Source organism: Tamandua tetradactyla, chromosome 3, assembly GCF_023851605.1.
Source record: "Tamandua tetradactyla isolate mTamTet1 chromosome 3, mTamTet1.pri, whole genome shotgun sequence".
Taxonomy (NCBI): domain Eukaryota; kingdom Metazoa; phylum Chordata; class Mammalia; order Pilosa; family Myrmecophagidae; genus Tamandua; species Tamandua tetradactyla.
In genome coordinates this window covers 9,108,963-9,131,320 of record NC_135329.1, presented here as the reverse complement: position 1 = coordinate 9,131,320, position 22,358 = coordinate 9,108,963, and the positions used below count along the sequence as shown (strand labels likewise).

General features: G+C 36.5%; 1 protein-coding gene across 10 annotated transcripts in view; it reads left to right on the top strand.

Moving 5' to 3' along the window:
- The window catches only part of DTNB (dystrobrevin beta), a 445,692-nt gene that overhangs the window by 156,692 nt on the left and 266,642 nt on the right, over positions 1-22,358 (top strand). For all 10 annotated transcript variants that reach the window (XM_077152324.1, XM_077152325.1, XM_077152323.1 and 7 more), the window contains exons 5-6: positions 2,693-2,778; positions 22,018-22,172. In XM_077152324.1, coding sequence (XP_077008439.1) covers positions 2,693-2,778; positions 22,018-22,172 — 241 coding nt within the window. The remainder of the gene's footprint in view (positions 1-2,692; positions 2,779-22,017; positions 22,173-22,358) is intronic.

Below are 22,358 nucleotides of genomic sequence, written 5' to 3'. Positions count from 1 at the left end.
ATCACCTGGGTAGCTTTTAAGAATTACCAAAACCAGAGTCTCCCTCCTAGGCCAAATAATCAGGATGTCTGAGGGAGGGACCTGGGCCTTGGTATTTTTAATGCTACTTTTTTAAACTTTTTATTATGGAAATGCTTATACGTTGCAGTTTATATCACTTGTGTCTTTTAAATTGTAGGTTTATCCTCCATTATTTCCGCCCTTAAACCATTAGCCCTGTCCAATAATTGTAGCCCTCACTTTCCTGATTCATTTTTGCAGTTTTTATTGAGAAATATAAAATACCAACAGAAAAATATTCAAAACAAAGTACAGCTTAATAATTGTTATAAAGCAAATATCCATGTAAGTACTGCTGAGATCAAGAAATAGAAGCTGTCAGTACCAGGGAAGCCCCTTGCATGTTCTCTCTGTACTTGATACAGATGTAGTAAATGGGCTTTTTTTTTTTTTGCGTGGGCAGGCTTCAGGAATCGAACCTGGGTCTCTGGTGTGGCAGGCGAGAACTCTGCCACTGAGCCACTGCTGTACCGCCCAATATCCTGATTTTTTTATGGAAATCTTTTCAAAGATTTGTTTTTACTCTCTTTTCCTCATTGGAGTTCTTGGATGTCTGCAAAAGTTTTTGAGCAAGTTAGCCTTAAATGATGTCACTAGCGATGTGGCAAGGCTTGGCTCTTCTGTTCTTGGGCGCTTTTCTTGGTCTTAGGTGCTTTTCTTGGTTTACTCATCATCACTTGTACTTTCACTCTGCACTTCAGCAGTTTTTTCTTTTGTTGCTTCTTTCGGACCTTTTTACTTTTTAGTCAGAAGCTGATATCCATCAGAGTGTTTGGTTGCAAGCGGTGGGAACCAATTCTGTCTTAATTTGTTAAAAAGATATGAATGACCCACAGACTCCCTGAGAAGGCTGGGAAAGTAGGCTAGAAGATGCCAATGCCAACAGCAAAGCTCAAAGTCATATCAGAGACTGGTCTCACGAAAACACCTCCGCATGTCTGCAGGGCACTGACAGTGCTGCTTGTGCCCCCGCAGCCCTGGTTCTGCATTGTGGGGGCAGCTCCAAGAGCCTGTCTGCCTCGAAACTACCAGAGCTGCACATCCTGTGGCCATCCTGGCCAGATGGCTCTTTGTGGTTCCTCCTACTAAAAGTTAATAGTTTTCTCTTTGAAGTCTAGTGTGGGGGCATCTTATTGGTGGAGCTCTTGGGTCACATGCTCATGCTCCAGCTGTGAAAAAAGATGGGAAAGCAGATATCTGCTCGTATTTTTCCCTCAAACTTTGGTAAGGAGAAGTGGACTTCCTCATAGTTTGGCTCTTCTTAAATATTCACATTTGGATGACGGGCCACCAGAAAGAAATGTCCACTGTAAAAATTCTGTATCAGATGTAGGAATTCATTCCTTATAACATAATTGGTGACTTTTCTCATAATGCAGTGGATATTTGGCATTAGGATATTCCTTATTTCCAGGTAGCTGTCTTAGACGTGGAGTACTCTCTGTGTTTCTGAAGAACTCTATATATTTAAAACCTCATCCTAATTTTAGCCAATTGCAGAGATTCACACTTTATCTTATTAGTAAGCTTAATAAGATATAATAGTTAAAAATCAGTCTGTAACAAACATTGATATTACCTGACAAAATGTTGACTGAGAAGTTTCTAGCTTATAGACCATTTGCCTTTGTTCAGGTGTGCTCTTACTGCATACAGAGAAGGTTTGAAAAATATGAAACACTCTATAAGGATCATTTGTGAATGTAAATGGGGTAACAGTTATTTTTAAACACCAAGATGACATAGTTTTCATTATTGTATTTTACCCTAAGTTAGGGCGAAACTTTGGAAGTACAGGGCTTATAAAATTAATACGAAAGCCCATGGTTGACTTAAATATGATGACTTTTAAAGCCTGCCAGTGAAAGGTTTTATCTGCCATGAAGCCAGGGCATAGTTGAATGAATGGAGCAGTTTATGCATTTGGTCCCAGACCCCTAAAGAGCTTGTCTTGGTTCTGTTGGTGGTGTGCAGCATTACTTTGTGTAATTCATTTATGTTCTTCCTGTCTTTCATCTTTCCAGGACCTAAAAAAGAATTAATATTACTATCTCATCCCCTCCACTTTTCTCACAGGAATGCTGTGAGAAAACCTGAGACAGATGGTTTGAGCTTTTTAGAAAAAAACACCGACGTGGTTATGTAAAAGTTGCTGTAGTAAAAACAAATGTGAATGTACTTTAAACTCAGTGGTTATATGCACCCTGTTGGTTTAGCGTATAATGATAAACTGTTGTTATGATAGCCTGATACAAGGCCACATTTCTGAATTATTGCTGAAACCTGGTAGTACCTCAGTTTTGTTATACTTAAAAACACTTTAGTTGTGGATCTAATTTTAGTTGATAGGAAATTTACTTTATGAAGTTCCACTTACTTGGCTTCTCTTTAAATAGCCAATCATAATTACTCTATAGGACGCTTATAAATAATAATTCAGGTTAGCTTCAGCATCATTTCCCTAGTATAGATAAAGTCATAATTTTACAAAGGAAAAAAATGTGGGATTTATGAATGTGGTAAAAGTGTATCATATAAGGGCAGGAACAATTCCTGGTTGCACAATAGCGATACATTCAATTGTTCTTGTGATTCCAGATAGCAATTATTTCTTATATAATTTATTTTGCAGTGAGGGCCGAGGCAAGTTGACGGTATTTTCAGTTAAAGCTATGTTAGCAACCATGTGTGGTGGAAAAATGCTGGACAAATTGAGATGTAAGTATTTTTATATTATTTGAATTGTTTTATTTTTTAATTAGACGTTGTAAACAGCTTTAAATAAATGTTTGCAGATTTTTGGATGAAGCCTATGCTGAGCCTTTTTGTGTTTCACTGCCATATCACACACTTTGCATCAGCAGTCCCCAGAGTATGCAAGTTATGCCACCTACTGTTCGGATGGAAAGTTGGTTGATTTAATTTGTTTTTAGTGTTTTTAAAACTAGAAAACTGATTGGGAATAGTAATGTTGAAATTCAAAGATTTTTTTAAAAGATGTTTTTATTTTATTAAAAATTATACTTAATGTTGCTGTGTTTTGTGTAGAAAATAAATTTGATTACTTTTACCACATTTGTTACAGTTTAGCCCCTTTCTTAAATTAACTTCATTCTTTGTCAGATAGTAGTTACTGCAATTAACTGTTCCTTGGTACCTTAGAGCCAAGCTCAGTTTTTTAGAAATTGATAGCCTGTTTTCTTTTTTCAGTTATCTTTGCTTATTTTTTCTTACCATTAGTTGTTTTGACATTTTGCTGTTAACTGGGTCCTGTAAGAAGGTGAGATCAAAGGAGATGAAATTCACAGCTCTTTAGTTTTGCTGTGTGTAGTTTTCATTTATTCACTCATCAGGTTGTTATTAATGTCTAAGATATGCCAAGCATTGTGTGCTGGATGATGCTTCACATATGTTCTCTCATTGAATCCTTAAGATTCCTTTGAGTAGCAGGTGATATTTACTCTATTTTATAGTTGAGTTAACTGGGGGGACAAAACTGGGATTCCAATAGGCTGTCTTAACTTCAGAGCCCTGTTCTAGGCTACCTAGTTGTACTCCTTTAGTACAACACAGGTGACATCCGTGTAATTACACTCTCGTGTTCAAAGGACAATCCCACACATGCACATAGGGTAAGAAACCATGGCAGGTTTCAGGGAATAAGAAACTTCGATAATGTGCTAACATAATTAATAAATTTATTTTTTGAAGAAACTGGGTTGTTTGTCCAGTATCATTTCTCATAGACTCTTTTTTTTTTTTTTTTTTTTTTTTTTTTTTTTTTTTAAAGAAAGACAGAGAAGGAAGGAAGGATAGAAGGAAGGAAGGGAAACATCTTTAAACATTTTCTTATTTTTATTATATATTTTGTTTGTTTGTTTGTTTTTTACATGGGCTGGGGCCGGGAATCGAACCGGGGTCCTCCGGCATGGCAGGCAAGCACTCTTGCCCGCTGAGCCACCGCGGCCCGCCCTCATAGACTCTTTTTGATGATTATATCCTTACCTCTGTGGCCTGCGATTTTTATAAATTGAAAGTTAGATCTAGATACTTAATCATATTCAGGTACAATGTCTTGGGAAAGAGTACATCATTCATGCATTTGCTTTCTATGATTTTTCTTACGTTACCATGAAATTGAATGTTGTATAGCTAGGTGGTTCACTAGATACAGATTTTAGGTATTCTAAAGAAAGACCTTAGATAATGTGTTTGGTCAACCATATCTGATTTTTCTTCATTTCAGATCAACTACAGTGAAGAGCGCATTTATCGTAGTAAAAATCATGATATAATTTAAATATTTTTCTGAAGTTTTTCACTTGGTAATCTCAAATATTACTCTTTTGGGCTGAAATCTCATTTCTACTTTCTTATTTTCAGTTAGCATGGTGTATTTCTGAGGAAGGTAATATAATATGGACAGGGTTCTATTTTGTTCAAACACAAATAAGAAAAAGTTGGAATTTTATCTGTGTTTTTTAATGATGATAATGATAAAGAATATATTGCCCTTTTTATTAGTACTGGGCAAACTGGTTGAAAAGTAGTAGAAAATTGTTAAATAAATATTCTAGATGACTCTAGAGTCTTTACATTTCTATGATTAAATCTGCTACATTTACATAGCATAAATATCTAGCATATAGTAATTACGTATAAGTTTGCTAAATGTAAACTCTTGATTGAGTACTAAAAATGCTTCATTTCTCTATGGTAACTATGAATGAGATAGATTATATTCTAGTGTGCAGATTCTAGTATTATCTAAAGTATGGATGGGCTCCTGGAACCCAGGTGGTAGCAGTTTTTGTTGTTTTGTTTTGGGGGGGTACATGGCCCGGGAATTGAACCCGGGTCTCCCGCATGGAAGGCGAGCATTCTACCCCTGAACCACCCGTGCACCTAATAGTAGTTTTTAAATATGACTTCTGAAATCCTTGGAGTAACACAAGGGACCAATACTCAAATGGCACAGAAGTACACATGCCAGAGCAAATGTTGTAACATGCAGTGGGCTCAGAATGCTTGGAATGTCAGCCTGTCGTACCTCGTCCGTGGACGGCTGAGATACAAACCATGCTAGGTCACCCATGGCCTGATTTACACAAAAAGATTTTTAAAAAGAAAAATCTTCTTTGTGTTCAAAATTATATTTTCTTTACCAGCAGTAGCTCTGTTTCATTATTTTAATTGTACCATAATTATCTGGGTCATGGAATGGGGTGTTACATGCACATAAGTCAAAATTTTCAGTTACTGAAGCCTGTTTTAGTTTGCTTGCTGCTGAAATGCAATATACCAGAAACAAAATGGCTTTTAAAAAGGGGAATTTAATAAGCTGCTAGTTTATAGTTCTAAGGCCGAGAAAATGTCCCAATTAAAACAATTGTATAGAAATGTCCAATCAAAGGCATCCAGGGAAAGATACCTTGGTTCAAGAAGGCTGATGAAGTTCAGTGTTTCTCTCTCAAGTGAGAAGGCCCATGGCGAACACAGTCAGGGTTTCTCTCTCGGCTGGAAGGGCACATGGCGAGCACGGCATCATCTGCTAGTTTCTCTCCTGGCTTCCTGTTTCATGGAGCTCCCCGGGAGGCATTTTCCTTCTTAATCTCTAAAGGTCACTGGCTTGTGGACTCTGCTTCATGGTGCTGCAGCATTCTCTGCTCTCTCCGAATCTCCTTCATTCTCCAAATACTTCTTCTTTTATAGGACTCCAGAAATTTATCAAGACCCACCCCAATGGGTGGAGACATATCATCACCTAATCCAGTTTAACAACCACCCTTGATTAAATCACATCTCCAGGGAGATGATCTGATTACAGTTTCAAACATACAGTATTGAATAGGGATTATTCTGCCTTTTTGAAATGGGATTTAGATAAAAACATGGCTTTTCTAGGGTCCATACATCCTTTCAAACCAGCACAAAGCCTATCTCCACCTGTTAGTTTTAATCCAGGTGAAACCTACCTTAAAATATGACCTGTCCCCAAAGCTCACTGATCATAATTTAAACATTTTCCATCTCTCAGGGCTAACTATCTCTGATGTATTTAGGACTGATTGTGAGCTAGCATTATTTTTCTCTTTGCATATTTTTAGGCTACTGTGCTGTTTTTTGCTTGAGTTTGAGCTTGTGTATGTGTTCTTTATCACTGGCAAATATGATGGCATTATCACAGTACCAGCTTTTAGAAGTCTCTCTTTGATTCTTATTTACTATTTTTGATAAACTCCTAACAGAGAACCCAACTTGTTAGAATTCTGTTTAAGGTAAGGACATAAGTGATGACTCTGGTTTGAGAAAAGCACGTGGACTTTTTGCAGTATGATTCTCAGGTTTGGCTACCATGAGCCTTTTACCTCTTGCTTTTTATTTCTCAGCTATGTTCTAGTTATATAAGGGGGATGAATAATGGCACAGCCAAAAGTGAAATATACCACTAGATTGTAAATCAAGTGATATTTGACCATTTATCCATTTTCTTCCACCCACTTATTCCGTCTTATTTCCCTAAGTTTCTCCAGCCTCCTCCCACTGACTGTACTCTATACTGACCCCTTTTGCCAGTGTTCTATTAAGTTTGGCTTCTGATTTATGGAATATACCTTAACTTTTTTTGCTTTTCTCCTTTTCATTTTGATCTTCCTGTATTTTACCTTTTATTTTAAAATTTTTCCTAAAATCTACCCCCATCTTTTGACATGTTTCTTTTAGTTTTAGTGTCAAGATAACACTTAAGTTGATTGAACAAACTTGTATTTTTAGTTCAAAACATTTCCTAATTAGGATTTTTAGATTTCTTTCAGGTTTCATTTATTTATAGAAATGGTTCATGGTAGTGGCCTTTAGAAACTGTTTCCTAAATTCAAAAGTTACTTATGTCAGGTGCTAAATACAAGGATCTGTAATCAGAATACAGACTTATATAGCCATTATCAGAACTCAATGATGGCAGTGTTGGGATTGAACCATGCCCCTGCAAAGACATGCACAAGTCATAACCCTAGTCTGTTGTCATGGGTCCTTTTATAGATAGGACCTTTGAAGATGTGTTATCAGCTAAGGTATGGACCCATTTGTGAGTAGGATCTTCGAAAATCCTGTTTAGATAAGATCAAATTGAATCAGGGTGGACCTTAATCCATATGTCTGGAGTCATATGGTAGAGAAAATTTAAAAGGCAGAGAAAGTAACGAAAAGAGCCCAGGGGGACAGGTCACCATGTGACAGAGGCAGAGGTGCAAGTCAGGGAACCCCAAGGATTGAGGTGAGCCAGTGCCAGAACTCTAAGACCCAGAACCTAAAAAATAACTCAGAAAACAGAATTTACAGACCATAAAGCCCACTGTTTTTAAACCCAATCTTGTCATTTAACAATGTCATTTATTTGCTTTGTCTAATCTGCTGTGTATTTACTCATAATCTTAATCTCCTTTTATTCAAACCTCATTTGTATTTCACTGAAAGATAGGAACAGATGATTTATAAATTTATTTTTTAAAAACCTTTGTGATACCATTTGGAGGGACCGCCTAACAGTATGTGCCAGGAAAGCTATAAAAATATTCGGTATCTATTGACTCAGTCTGCTTCTTGAGTTTATTGTAAGAAATTAATCAGAAATACCCAAAATTTTATGTATAGTAGTTGCAAAACTTCTTATAATAAATGAAAAACTTATAACAGCCTTAGTGCCCAAAAGTGTGAGCTTAGTGAAGTTTTAGCTAAAAGTGTGAGTTTAGCTCAATCATGCATATGACCGAATATAATGCATTTTAAAATGTGCGTCAGATAAACCTACAATCTCCAGATGGGTCCCTGGTCCAGCCAGATAAGTCCTGAAACCTAGCCCAGCCTCTCCAGAATATCAGATAGTTCCATCTTCCTACCCCATAGTGGACAGACCCTTCCAATATCAAAAATTTAGAATTGTCATAGCCCAAACCCCAAAGAGAGGTATGGAAAGATCAAAGGTGATGGTGAAGTTATACATAAAAGATATGATTTAACAAATGAATATGAATGCTGAATCATTAAATTGATACTCTTTTAGTCTCCAGTATTTTAGAGCAGCTAGAAGTAAAAACCTAAAAGTGTGAAATTGTCAAAGTCTGACATATGTTCTACAACTAGTTGTGGTGCTGTGCTTGGAAATTTATAGCTTTTTTGTATATATGTTATTGTTCACAAAAAAAGAAGGGAAAAAGTCCATTGTGATGATAAAAAAGTATTTAAGCCGTCTAGCTTGCTTTACTCTGGAGCAGCTAGAAGGAAAAATCTGAGAGGATCGTGTGGTAGCCCATGACAAACTCTGGGCTCTGTCCTGTAACCACTTGTTGAAGAGTGCTTCGAAAACTATTGCTTTTTTATTTCTTTGCTTTGTATATGTTATACTATACAATAAAAAAAGTTTAAAAAAAATTTGTTTCAGATAAAAATTCTAGTGAAAACAGTATTTGTTTTTTTCAAAGAGAGAACGAGTTTATACTTGGCACGTAGTAGGAGAGCAGATGGCCCAGCAGCCCAAAATCTGTCACCCTGATTTTAGGGGGGTAAAGGTTTTTAAGGATTTTAGCAAGGGAGGATGAGGTCATTTTGAATAGCAAATTCAAAGCAGAAAATAAGACAAGGTTATCATTATCATTTCAATAGGAGAACATAAGCTGAAAGGTGGGGAGACAGAGCCATCACTTCAGTACTAAAGGTGTAATCTAAAAGGAAGGGAGACAAGCTATCTTTCAAATTGTGTCTAGCTGACACGATTTACAAAGGTCCGGGTCTGAAGCTAGTTAATGGCTGACTTCAAATTCTTCATTAGCAGCAGAGCCTTTGCCCTACAAAAAAAATGACCAGATAAGTGGAGTAACCGCTCTTACAGTCACAAAGGTACAAGATAAGTACTTTTACAATCATTTCAGATTGCAGGGCAGATGAATTATAGTTTAGGAATTTCAGGTATTCCTTTCTGTCTACTTCAGTATCCCAGAAAGCAGAAAGGTATATGATTCAGTAATTGAAATCATCCCTTAAATCCCAATTTCTCGGTTACAAATTTTCCCTCTCATTTGATATTTATCCCTCAATCTTGAGGGATATCTGTGCGATGACTCTCTGACAGCTGAAAAGAGGCATTATCATTAAGGGGTAGAAGAATGAAACGATGAAACCAGTTGTTCTTGGAAAGTCCGGTATCTTTCTGTTTTAGAGTTTCTCTGACATGGGAACAATCTGGAGTTTCTAAGTCTCTGAAAAAACAAACTTAATAAGTAAAATTTTATAAAGCCCAGGATATTTTTCAGGGTTTCCAGGAATACTGTTGGTTGGGTTTGCCATACTGTGGTAATTTGTAATGTCTGGCTGAAACTTGCATAAAAGTAACCTCCAGAATAACCTCCTGACTCGATTTGAAATCTCTTAGCCATTGAAACTATTTCTTATCTGCCCCCCCCCCCCCCGCCCCTTTTGGTAAATTTATCCATGATGCCAGGGCTAGGCTTATTTTGAGAATTTGTGTCCCATAATGCCAGGGCCAGGCTTACACCCCAGGGCATTATGTCCCACATGGGGGGAAGGTCAGAGTTTGGCTTAGAAAGAGACCACATTTGAGCAATAGCAGAGATTTTCTGGAGATGACTCTTGGGCCCTAATCCTAAGTAGGTTCAGTTTGCTATTACAGAACTAAGTTTCATAAGGGCAAGTCGCAAGATTGAGGCTTTGGCCTATTGAATTTGAGAGCCCCTCTTGTTTAAAAAAAGTCAGGAATTCCTCAGATGAGGAAGTTTAATAGTTCTATTTTTCCCAGTCCCTCAAGGGACTTTGCAAACGCTCCTTCATTTTCTGCCCAGAATGCTATGAAATGCATTATGGCAGAACTTTAACTTGTGCAGAATACTAAGATTTTATTCCTTATTCCAGCTCTATATCAAATAAAACTGAATTAAGTTCTTTAAATTAACTGAATAGACAGATTAAATTACTACAGAAAATTTAAATTTTGGACAAAAGTAACATTTTTCCTTTTGTCTCACACAAAAATTAAAGCTTTAAAATACAGACAGTGTTATTTTTTTACCTTGTGTATTGATATACCTTAGCTTTGACCACATCAGTTTCATCACATCTTTAATCAGAGTTTGATATTTTTCAGTTTTTAACAGTTGTTATATGGACCCTTGCTGACTTTAGGGGTGCAGAACCAAATCTGAGTTTCAGGTGTCACACAAACAAAGTTCCAAAAACTACGAGGCCATACAAAGAGTACAGCACCTCAGAATTTAAAAATAACATTTAAAGCTTACAATCTAAGCTCTAATTATTATAAGCATTTTAAATTGAAGCTGCTTTCAGAAATAAAATATCAGTTGTTTTATGTTAACAAAACCGTAGTAGAGGTTTTGTTCTATTTTTACACATTTACCAGAGTTATGTTAATTTACAGATAAAAATATATATATTTGTCCTGCCTCTCTTTTAGAGTCTTTCCTTGTTACAGGTGGAGGTGTGACATATAGTTGACTACGTGTACTTTTAGAGAAGTATTAGAGCAAAGCAGTATATCTTTCAATTTGGCTGTTTCTATGATCCATACTTTTTTAAAAAGTTTTTTTTTATTGTCAAATATAATATATATACATATACACACAAAGAAAAGAAAGGAAATGCAATGATTTTCAAAGTACACTTCAACAAGTAGTTACATGACAGATTTCAGAGTTTGTTATGGGCTACCATTCCACTATTTCAGATTTTTCCTTCTTGCTGCTCCAAACACTGGGGGCTAGAAGAAATATTATTTTTTCTTTTGTGAAAAATAACATATATTCAAAAAAGCAATAAATTTCAAAGCACTGTACAACAATTTGTTGTAGAGCAGATTTCAGAGTTTAGTATGGGTTACAATTCCACAATTTTAGGTTTTTGCTTCTAGTTGCCCTAAGATACTGGAGACTAAAAGAAATATCAATATAATGATTCAGCAATCATACTCGTTTGTTAAACCCTACCTTCTCGGTACAGCTCCATCATCACCTTTGACCTTTCTCCCACTCTTTAGGGGTATTTGGACTATACCCATTCTAACTTTTTCATATTGGAAGTGATTGTCAGTAATATGGTGTGCTGGTTTGAAGGGATGTATGTCCCCTAGAAAAGCCATGTTTTTATCTAAATCCCATTTCAAAAAAGCAGAATAATCCCTATTCAGTACTGTGTGTTTGAAACTGTAATCAGATCATCTCCCTGGAGATGTGATTTAATCAAGAGTGGTTGTTAAGCTGGATTAGTTGACTACATGTCACCACCCGTTTTGGTGGGTCTCAATAAGTTTCTGAGTTCTATAAAAGAGGAAGCATTTTGGAGAATGAAGGAGAGATTCAGAGAGAGCAGAGCAGAACAGCACAGCCACGAGAAGCAGAGTCCACCAGCAAGCGACCTTTAGAGATGAAGAAGGAAATTGCCTCCTGGGGAGCTGCATGAAACAGGAAGCCAGGAGAAGAATCTAGTGGATGATGCCATGTGCCCTTCCAGCCGAGAGAGAAGCCCTGACTGTGTTCGCCATGTGCCTTCTCACTTGAGAGAGAAACCCTGAACTTCATCGGCCTTCTTGAACCAAGGAATCTTATCTTTCCCTGTATGCCTTAGATTGGACATTTCTATAAACTTGTTTTAATTGGGACATTGTCTTGGCCTTAGAACTGTAAATTAGAAGCTTATTACATTCCCCTTTTTAAAAGCCATTCTGTTTCTGGTATATTGCATTCCGGCAGCTAGCAAACAAGAACATATGGGATAGGGGGATCAAGCTAGTTGATGTTCTGAAGAGGCTCACCTCTCTGCATTTCAGGACTGATCAGGTCCAGGCACCCATCTGGAGGTTATAAGTTCCTGGAAAGTTACCCTAGTACATGGAATCTTTGTAGAATCTTATATAATGCCCTAGGGGTTCTTTAGGATTGGCAGGAATGGTTTTGATTGGGGTTTGGCAAGTTATGGTAGGTAGCAAAATCTATCTGAAGCTTGTGAAGAATGACCTCCAGAGTAGCCTCTTGACTCTACTTGAACTTTCTCAGCTACTGATGCCTTATTTATTATACTTCTTTTCCCCCTTTTGGTCAGGATGGCATTGTTGATTCCATGGTGCCAGAGCCAGGTTCATCCCTGAGAGTGATCTCCCACATCGCTAGGGAGACTTTCACCCTTGGACATTATGTCCCGTGTAGGGGATAGGGCAATGATTTTACTTGCAGAATGGGGCTTATAGAGAGGCCACATTTGAGCAACAAAAGAGGTCCTCTGGAAGAAACTCTTAGGCGTACCTGTAAGTAGACTAAGCTTCTCCGCTACATCATAAGCTTCACAAGTGCAAAAGTCAAGAACAAGGGTTTGGCCTATTGATTTGGGTGTCCCTAATGTTTGACACAGAATCAGGGATTTCCCCAGTGATAAAGTTTAATAGTTCCATATTTTTTCTCCTATCCCCCTGTTTCTATGATCTATAGCTTTTTAAGAATAACTAAAACTATGACTAACAACACCATACCAGTGTTTAGCATCATATGGATTAGTATCAAGATATAACCTGTACAGTGAGAACATTGTCAAATTTTTAAGAATATTATACAGTCTCTAAATATATGAATAATATTCTACCTATACAAATTTAACTAGCAACAGGGTAGAGAATCCCTCTTAACCTCTTATAATACTTCCCAAACATCACCTATGCAGTAGGTTAAACTATTTTGGCACCTTACTTACACAAGGTGAAAAAACAGATTATTTGTAACAGTTTTTCCCTTAACAGTGAGAAGTCTTGTTTTCTGAAGTAAAGAATGATAAGACCAATATAAACATTAACAAGGTTATTGTTCTTATTTAAAATCTTTGTTTTCTAGACAGAGTACTCAGATGAAAAACTTAAAAAAAAAACATTTACTTAATGTAGACTAACAATCCATGTTATTTTAACAGGGATAAAACTAAACTTTAGTTTTCTATGAACACCTAGTTTGACAAAAAAGTTTTCTTTTTTTGAGTATAGGATAAAAATTAAATTTTGATCAGCACTGACTATGACAGACAATTCACTTTCATAAACTCCTTCTTTGAACAGGCAGACACACACAAAAATAGAAAGTTAGTGTTCTAGTTTGTTAATTGCCGGAATACAACACACCAGAGATGGATTGACTTTTAATAAAAGGGGGGTTATTTAGTTCAAAATGTATAGTTCTTCAGAGGCAAGGCAGCTAACTTTCAACTGAGGTTTCTTCTTACGTGGGAAGGCACAGGACGATCTCTGCTGGCCTTCTCTCCAGGCCTCTGGGTTCCAACAACTTTCCCCAAGGTGATTCCTTTCTGCATCTCCAAAGGCCTGGGCTGAGCTGTGAGTGCTGAGATGAGGTATGCTGAGCTACTTGGGCTGTGCCACATTGAGCTCTCTCATTTAAGCACCAGCCAATTAAATCAGATGTCATTCATTGCAGCAGGCACACCTCCTAGCCGACTGCAGATGTAATCAGCAGCAGATGAAGTTCACATACCATTGGCTCATGTCCATAGCAGTAGAACTAGGCACCTTCACCTGGCCAAGTTGACACCTGAATCTAACTACCACAGTTAAGTTACAACAGAAACACAGAAATGCTTTTGAGAGGGACAACTAAAGGATTGAATATACATTATCTCATCCTTTTTTCTGCCTTTTTTACAGAAGAATTTTAACTGTAATGTCTTTCATTTTAACTGTAATGGAGTATTTTCATTTTAAATCATTTTGAGGCCAGATTATGTTACAGAAATAAACCCTTTTTGATAGACTCATACCTAAAATCTTTTCAATTTTCAATACAGTCCAAAGTTTCCCTTTTTAAACAATTTCCATAATCAGTAACCAGTTAGGACCATATGAGCAATACAAATGCAGGAAAACACTAATCAACAAATTTAAACAAACATGTAATACTTATTATATTTAAGTAACACCAATTAATAACTAGACCAAACTTACCAACTAACAAAACAGGCATTAAGTGCTTAAACCACCGATTAACAATTAAACAAACATTAAACTCTTACTATACTTAGGTAACACACTGGCTCACACTTAAACAGGCCTACTCAATTTCATTAAATACCAATTAAATACTGGATTACTTATATTTTAGGAGTATACTCAGACAAATTTAAGTCAGGGGCTCAAACCCTATACAGTATGGTACCCAGAAATCAGAAAAGTGTAGATGTCAGAGCAAAGGGGATTGTTCTGGAAGTAGACCCAGGCCTAGGTCAAGGGAGCTCAAACTGCTTATTTACTCCCTGATTCACTTTTTACCCTGATGATCTGCTTATCCAGTGAGATGTCCAGACATGGAACTGGAAACAGTTTCTCTCTTTGAAGCTTTTTAAGGCCCCAAAAGTCTCTAGAGTGCTGGCAGAAAAGAGAAACCCCGGGTGCGAGCCTCTAGACTTAATTAGTCCAGTGGCTGCAAAATGCTTGGTTACCTGGTTACAGTGGTCTGCTGGGGTTCCAGAGCCTTGGGCATTCATCCCAGAGGGTTGCCTAATCGTTACCAGACAAAGGCCATGGAGATGGCTCAATAACCAATTCCTGAGGTACCTGGCTTTCAAAGAGAGAAAAAGTTTATTGCTAGGTGCACAGTGGGAGGCAGATGGCCTAGCGGCTCAAAATCTGTGTATAAAACAGTTTTAAACAAAAAGTTAGAAAAAAGAAAGGACGTATACCAAAACCATAGCAAGTTTTCTGTGGGTTGTATAGCACAGTGGTTGTGCTACATATTATTGTTATATCATTTACATTTTTTTGTATCACTTATGTTTTTACATGTTTTTGATAGACTACACTTTGAGTAACCAGGGAAAAGATGACTTGAGGTTCTTTCTACCTGCTTTTTTGCCCAGAATTGGCTGTTCTCACAGACATTGCAATTACTTCTTTCATGTTTCAGTAATGGACTCAAGAGAGGCCTCCCATTGAAATTACAGTTGACTAGCCTCACCTGTTCAAAATTTAACCTTCTTTGCTGTAGTCTTTTAACCACTGTTACTGCATATTTATCCTCACTGGTTTCTGTTAACCATTCCATCTCTTTATTAGATGGAAGTGACTGTTTAAGTTGAATGGGTGATGCCCATTTTTACATTTCTCACATAATCAAAATGTCTTAGAACTGGTAGTGAGTACAAAGCAAGTCCTAAATCTGTATGTTATGAGTAAGGAAAAGAAAAACAAACAAAAACAGGAGGAGACCTGGAGACTTGCCTAAGGTAGTGTTTGGCTGAATCATCACTAAAAGCCCCTGGGATTCTGACTCCCACCCTCCATCCTCATTCTTACATAATGAGTGATATGGGCATTATCATACGTGTAGGGAATATAACATGCACTTGGATTAAGTTGTATATAGATATTTATAAACATGCATTATGTTTAGTGTCTTTGTGGGTTGGATTGCTCAGCAGGTAGGAACATGATGGAAGATGATAGTCATTTGCCAGGGAAAGCTAAGGTATAAAGAAAATGGCTTCCAATTTATAGATTTTACTCTATTCTAAACAGCCCTGTCTATCCTCTTGGAAAAGTGCATGGTTGGTCATGTGAGGAAGAAAAGGTAGTGGATATATGTAACCAGTTAAACCAAAGTCATTGTTAACAGAAAAAAAAAGTCAAAACATTTGTAACAATGGTGACTTCATAACATTGTTTTATCCATTATACAAAGGGTCGAATATTTTTTAAAGTGTCTACACATATGCATTCAAGGGCTTGAGTGTGGATTTCACAAGGGAGAAAGCCTACTTTTTTAGTTGGAGACAACTAATGGGGAATTGGCATACCTTTTTTTCAGAGGTGTATAAATAGCAAGATAATTACTGGGGATATTAACTGGTGGTCTGGGAAGTAATTTATTCCCTTATTGCCAGAAGGATTTAGGACTTTAATTGGAGGACTGGTTTAATTTTTTAAAAATATCATCGTTACGTTTCTTGTCTCTTATTTCTTTGGTAATATCTTTATGTGTGTCTGTATTATAGTAAGTTGGAGTCATTATTTCTCATACTTCATTTAGGAGTAAGAAATTACCATTCTTGTTTTCAGTTTTTTTTTTACAGTTAGGAAAAGCCTAATGTAAAAAAATATGTTTTAAATTTAAAAAATCCAAGAAATAATGATTTCCTTTACTTTGCCTTCAGTTTTAGGAATAATAGTAATTTTTTGTTATTAAAACAGGTATGTTTTGCTTAATCTTGTGTTACTATAATGAGCCTATTAAATTACAGTTCTTTTGTATGAATGCTTCATTTTATTACTTTGAATCTGTTCATATGACATAATAACTAAGTATAACTCAATGAATACTTTTTCTTTGATGTTAGTCATTTTACTGTCTACGCACTGCACTTTATTGCTCTGAAGTCGGTAGGTATGGAATTGTCAGTGTCGATGTATACGTATATGTTTTTGTGATTGTGAAGCTATACATATGTCCGTTTAGGTACTTGTCAGCCAGTGTCTCTGTTCCTACATATTTCCACTGTGAGTGGCCACAAGTTAATAACTAGCTAGTTTATCACTTATAATGATACATTGAGTAACATTGTATCATTGATGTATATCAATGCATTATATATTGATACATTGAATGACAACAGGAAGCTTGATTAATTGTGGCTTAAACACTTCGGGATTTATTTTTCTCTTATAAAAATCTATCCAAAGGCTGGTAAATTCAAGGCTAGTCCATGACTTAAGTATGTCAGCAGTGAGTTGGTTCATCCTGCTTTCCTGCTCTGCCATTCGGCTTTCTTCCTCAGGGTTATAAGATAGCTCTACTCAGGCCTCACACACTTATTCCAGGCAGAGAGAAGAAAGAGGTGCCTCTCTGTGGAAAGCAAAAGCTTTTCCAGAAATCCACATCATGGCCACAGAATGTGAAGGAAGCTGGAAAGTCATTCTGTAAGTTAGGCACGTGGCCATTCTAAACACAGTAAGGTTCAGTTAGTGTGGGAAGAGGAGCAGCAGGTACTAAGCAGGCACCTGGCAGGGTCTACCACAGTCCCTGTTGATCCTTTGTTTGCATTCAGATTTAATGAATGGTTATTTTCCTCATTAGAAGAACAGCAGTGGCTGTTTAAACACTAAATCACTTATGCTGTTCCCTCCTTTGAAAAGCATCAGAAATTCACATCACTGCTCATGTCTTCAAAGCCCTATGTTTGCAGCCAGAAACTGTAGTCTGTTTCTAACTGCCTGCAGGATGGTTCTACTTACAAATTTGCTGATTGCTCAAATACAGTTATGTACAAAACTAAGTTTCTTTATCTTCAGTTTGCTGCAGTCAGGATTGTCAGCACTTTCTCAAGCTAGAAACTTCAGAATAATCCTCACTTCTCAATTCCTTTATTTCCTTGTCTAGTTTGCCATTAACTACTGTTTTCTTGCTTGAAATGTCTTAGATCTGTCCTCTCCCTCCCCTGCTGCACCCCATACTTACTTTTACCTCATTTGTGCATTGTTTACAAGGTTTCCTAACTGTGTCTCCAATTCTGTTCTCCCTCTTTAATTCATTATACAGGTCATTAACAATTTACTCTTGAGACCTAGCTTTCCAAATATTTCTTCCCAACTTAAGAGTTTTTAGTGAGTTTCTAAACCAAATCTAAATTGCTTTTTCTCCTTCAAAGATTTTTTTCACAACAGAGGTATTTTTCTTATACAGTCTTTATTTCTCTTTGTTTCTTAATATAAATTGTCTATCATAGCCAGAATTTTCTCTTCAGTGGCCTGTTTCCTGCTTTCCACCACTAACATGAAGACTCTGTAAAGTTCTGATGAAGTTCTCTTTATCCTAAACTGTTCTAATTGCATCCCTTAACAACCCTCTCCCTGCCAACCTCCTTTGATCTCATCATCCCAAATTCTGTATTTCAAGGCCTTGCTTCTTGAATTTTCTTGAAAATTCACACCTATGTGTTTGTAAACTAGTCTAAACTGTATTTTTTCCTTTCTAATCCTTTGTATTTTTTTAAATTATTTATTTATATATATATTTTGTATTTTTGTGTATTTTTTGTGTATATATATATATATTGCATACATTTTAGTGTAGTAATCCAACATGTACCATCAGTGGTTCACAGTATCAACATGTAGCTGTGCATTTATCATCATAATTGATTTTTTTTTCTTTTTTGTGAAAAATAACATATATACAAAAAAGCAATAAATTTCAAGGTGCAGCACAACAGCTGGTTGCAGAACTGATTTCAAAGTTTGGTATGGGTTACAATTCCACAATTTTAGGTTTTAACTTCTAGCTGCTTTAAGATAGTGAAGTCTGAAAGAAATAGCAATATAATGATTTAGCACTCACACTTATTTGTTAAACCTGACCTTTTCTCTATAACTCTACCAACATCTTTGATCTTTCTCTCACTCTTTAGGGGTATTTGGACTATGTCCATTCTAACATTTTCATGTTGGAAGAGGCTGTTGATATTATGGGATGGTAGGATGGAGCTAGTTGATTTTCTGGAGAGGCTAGCCTCTCTGCATTTCAGGACTTATCTGGTCCTGGGACCCAACTGTTGGTTGTAGTGCATGGAATCTTTGTAAAATCTTACATCATTCCCTAGGTGCTCTTTAGGATTGGCAGGAATGGTTTTGGTTAGGGATTGGCAAGTTATGATAGGTAGCAATGTCTAATTAAAGCTTGCATAAGAGTGACCTCCAGAGTAGCCTCTTGACTGTATTTGAACACTCTCAGCCACCGATAACTTATTTGTTACGCTTCATTTCCCCTTTTTGGTCAGGATGGCATTGTTGATCCCACGGTGCCAGGGCCAGACTCATTCCTGGGAGTCATCTCCCATGCCACCAGGGAAACTTTTCCCCCAGATGTCCTGTCCCACATAGCAGGGAGAGCATTAATATCACTTGCACAGTTGGACTTAGAGAGAGAGAGGCCACATCTGAGCAACAAAAGAGGTCGTTCAGAAGTGACTCTTAGGCATACCTATAGGTAGGCTAAGCTTCTCCACTACATACATAAGCTTTATAAGAGCAAGCCTCAAGATCAAGGGCTTGGTATTAAATTAATTTGAGCATCCCTAATGTTTGATACAGTATCAGGGGTTTCTCCAGTGGTAAAGTTCGGTAGTTCCATATTTTTTCTCTCATCTCTCAAGGAACCTTGCCAGTACTTTTTGGTGATCTGCTTAATATACTCTGGGATGTATCCAAGTATTACATTAAGCTATACAGGATTAAAGGCCCTCATTCTTATTCTGGGCTCCCCGTGTTTGGATTATTTAAATGATCTATCCAGACAGGTTGAGTTAGATTATGTGCTACAATAAATTTAGATTCTGGACAAAATAAACCTTTCTTCCGTTGGTCTCAAAGGGTAGATGAGGTTCTAAAATATAGACAATGCCTTCCTTACCCCTGTATTCTGAATTACCTTAATCCCAACCTGATCAGTTTTGCTCTTATCTCCTAATACCAGCTATACATATATAAAATGACTCTCAAAATCCTAAACTATATTTTGAAGGAGTATCATATAATAAAATTTACTATATGATAGGTATCATTTTAAATCTTTGCTTGGCCACTTATTAAGTTTTTAACCTTAATTAAGCAAGTTAACTTTTCTAAGCTACAGGTTTATCTATAAAATTTAATAATTAAACAAATATACACATGCACCGCTTTTTTGTTTTAGAATAAAACACCAGGTAATGTTACATAAAGCATGATAGTACTTACCATTAGGCTTGGTTGCACAAAAACAAAAAATTCAGAATAATAATATCTTAAATATTGTTCAAATTATTTTTCTCTTACATAAATGATATCTAGAGGTAGGTAGTCCAGGACTGGTATGGTAGCACCATACTCATAAGGGACCCAGGCTTTCTCTGTCCTTCTCGTCTACCATTTAAGTGTGTGAACTCTGTCTCAAGGTTACTACATGGTCCAAAGTAGCTGCTGTTGCTCTAGCCATCTAGCTGCATCCAGGGCAGCAGAAGGAAGAAGGGAATAAGAAAAAAAGGGCCCATTTCCAGCTTAGTGAGATTGCTTAACCAGGCTTCCTGGAAGTCCCTTTATAACTCTTCTGCTTACAATGTAATTGTCCAGAACTTAGTGCCCACAACTTACTAAAGGGAGGCTGGGGAATAATTTCTTAGTTAGGTATATTGCTATACAAAATATAATCGGTGTTCCCTTACTAAGGAAGAAGGGAATAATGACTATTGATTACCAGAAGACTCAACTGTATACCTGTCATGGTGCCCAGCACATGGTAGACTTAAATACTCTTTTCTGCCTCTATTCTTTCTGTTGCATTTAAACTTAGTTGAACTCTTAATTATATTTTGCTTCATGTTTCTTATTTTTCCAGCTATGTGTATCATACTTCCTTGTTTTGCTTCAAAACACCTATTGGAGTGCTTAGCACTTAGATCACACAGTAGGAACTTAGAATGTCTTTGCTAATAAACTGATTTTATTTTTCACCAGGGCCACACTTCTGTTAGCCTCTTACTGTTTTTTTTTTCCCTCTGTGAGGATAGAGCATACTTTTCCTTCATCTACAAATTAGTACCTTTTGTGAAAGGATATGCTGAAGATTTTTGTTCTTTGGGTAATTTCCTGTTTTCTAATGTCTTAAATTTTACCCTGTGGAGTATATTATCTAACATTTACTTTTTCTCTGATTGATGTATTACAATTTTTTTTTTTTTTTACATCTAGTGCTTCAGGATAAATTCCTCAAATTGGACCCCCGGAGTAATGCACATGTGTACATTACATGAAATCTTACGTGCAGATCTGTAATATACCATTGACTATGTTGAATGGAACTAAATAGAGTATGTTTTTTCAAAATGCTGTGTTTGGAATGGCCTCAGAAAATTAACGGTCTCTCTGTGCATATTTAACTCACTAATTTATTTGTCAGGAAGCTCCATACTATGAAAAAAGCTTAGGTCACATTTCTTTGCCAAATTGTTTCCAAAATCCTGGCTGTTTTTTCTTTTCTTCCCAATCTTGCATAAGAAGAGGAATAACTGACTGAAGACAGGAAACTGCCTCTTTCCAAGAAGATGAAGAAATTTTAGTAGTACTGGAAATGTCTTTTCCTTCTGTTTGGGCCAGACTTTGTATAAAAATGGGGTCCTGTATAAGGTTTCAAAGTGTCTTGGAGTAGAACAGTTTATATAGGTTCTTTTATTATGCTTTAGAACTCAATGAAAAATTTTAAACATCCTCTATGTTCTCTTGTTATCTATAAAATTTAATATGAAACGTATACCTTTTTTTTTTTTTTTTTTTTTTTTTACATGGGCAGGCACTGGGAGTCGAACCCGGGTCCTCTGGCATGGCAGGCAAGCATTCTTGCCTGCTGAGCCACCGTGGCCCGCCCCATATACCTTTTTTTGAGAGTAAAACAGCGTAATGTTATATAAAGCATAGTAGTACTTACTACTTAACTAGTACTTATTCTTTTATGGGTATACATTACATCTTAGTATATGAATATACCATTTCTTGCATACTTCATCACCAATATGCTAATATATTCATATACTCAAACATGTATATGTCTTATAGAAACATATAGCTAGATGATGAGAGATAAAGATTTGCTGCCAGGAATTCTTGGATCCAAGAAAGGCATAAATAAAGTTAAAAATTATATAAAAGTTATATATCATCCACTTATATGCACTAAAAAATTATAGATAGATAAACATACATGAATGATTATTTTATTCGTTGTAGGAAAGAATGAGAATAGTTTTAATATTAACTAAAAATCATAGTAATGATATGAGACTTTTTAGTGAAACTTTTAAAATGGTAAATTAAAAAGCTGACATTTCTTTATAGTTTGACTTTATTTGGTTTTGTTCTCATAGATGTTTTCTCCCAGATGTCAGATTCCAATGGCTTAATGATATTTAGCAAGTTTGATCAGTTTCTGAAGGAAGTTCTGAAGCTCCCCACAGCTGTCTTTGAAGGGCCATCTTTTGGTTACACAGAGCACTCAGCCCGCACCTGTTTCCCCCAGCAGGTAAGGACAGTCTCATAGGACCCAGGACTAGAAGAGCGTTCACCCAACCTTCTTCCTTTTACTAGATTTCATCAAATTGCTTCCAATCTAGAGATTGAGGATCTTAAAGCAGGGGAGGAGAAAGAGCTTTAAAAGAAGTGTGGATAAAAAAAGGTAGGAGTAATAAAAAAAAATTCACTCGAGAAC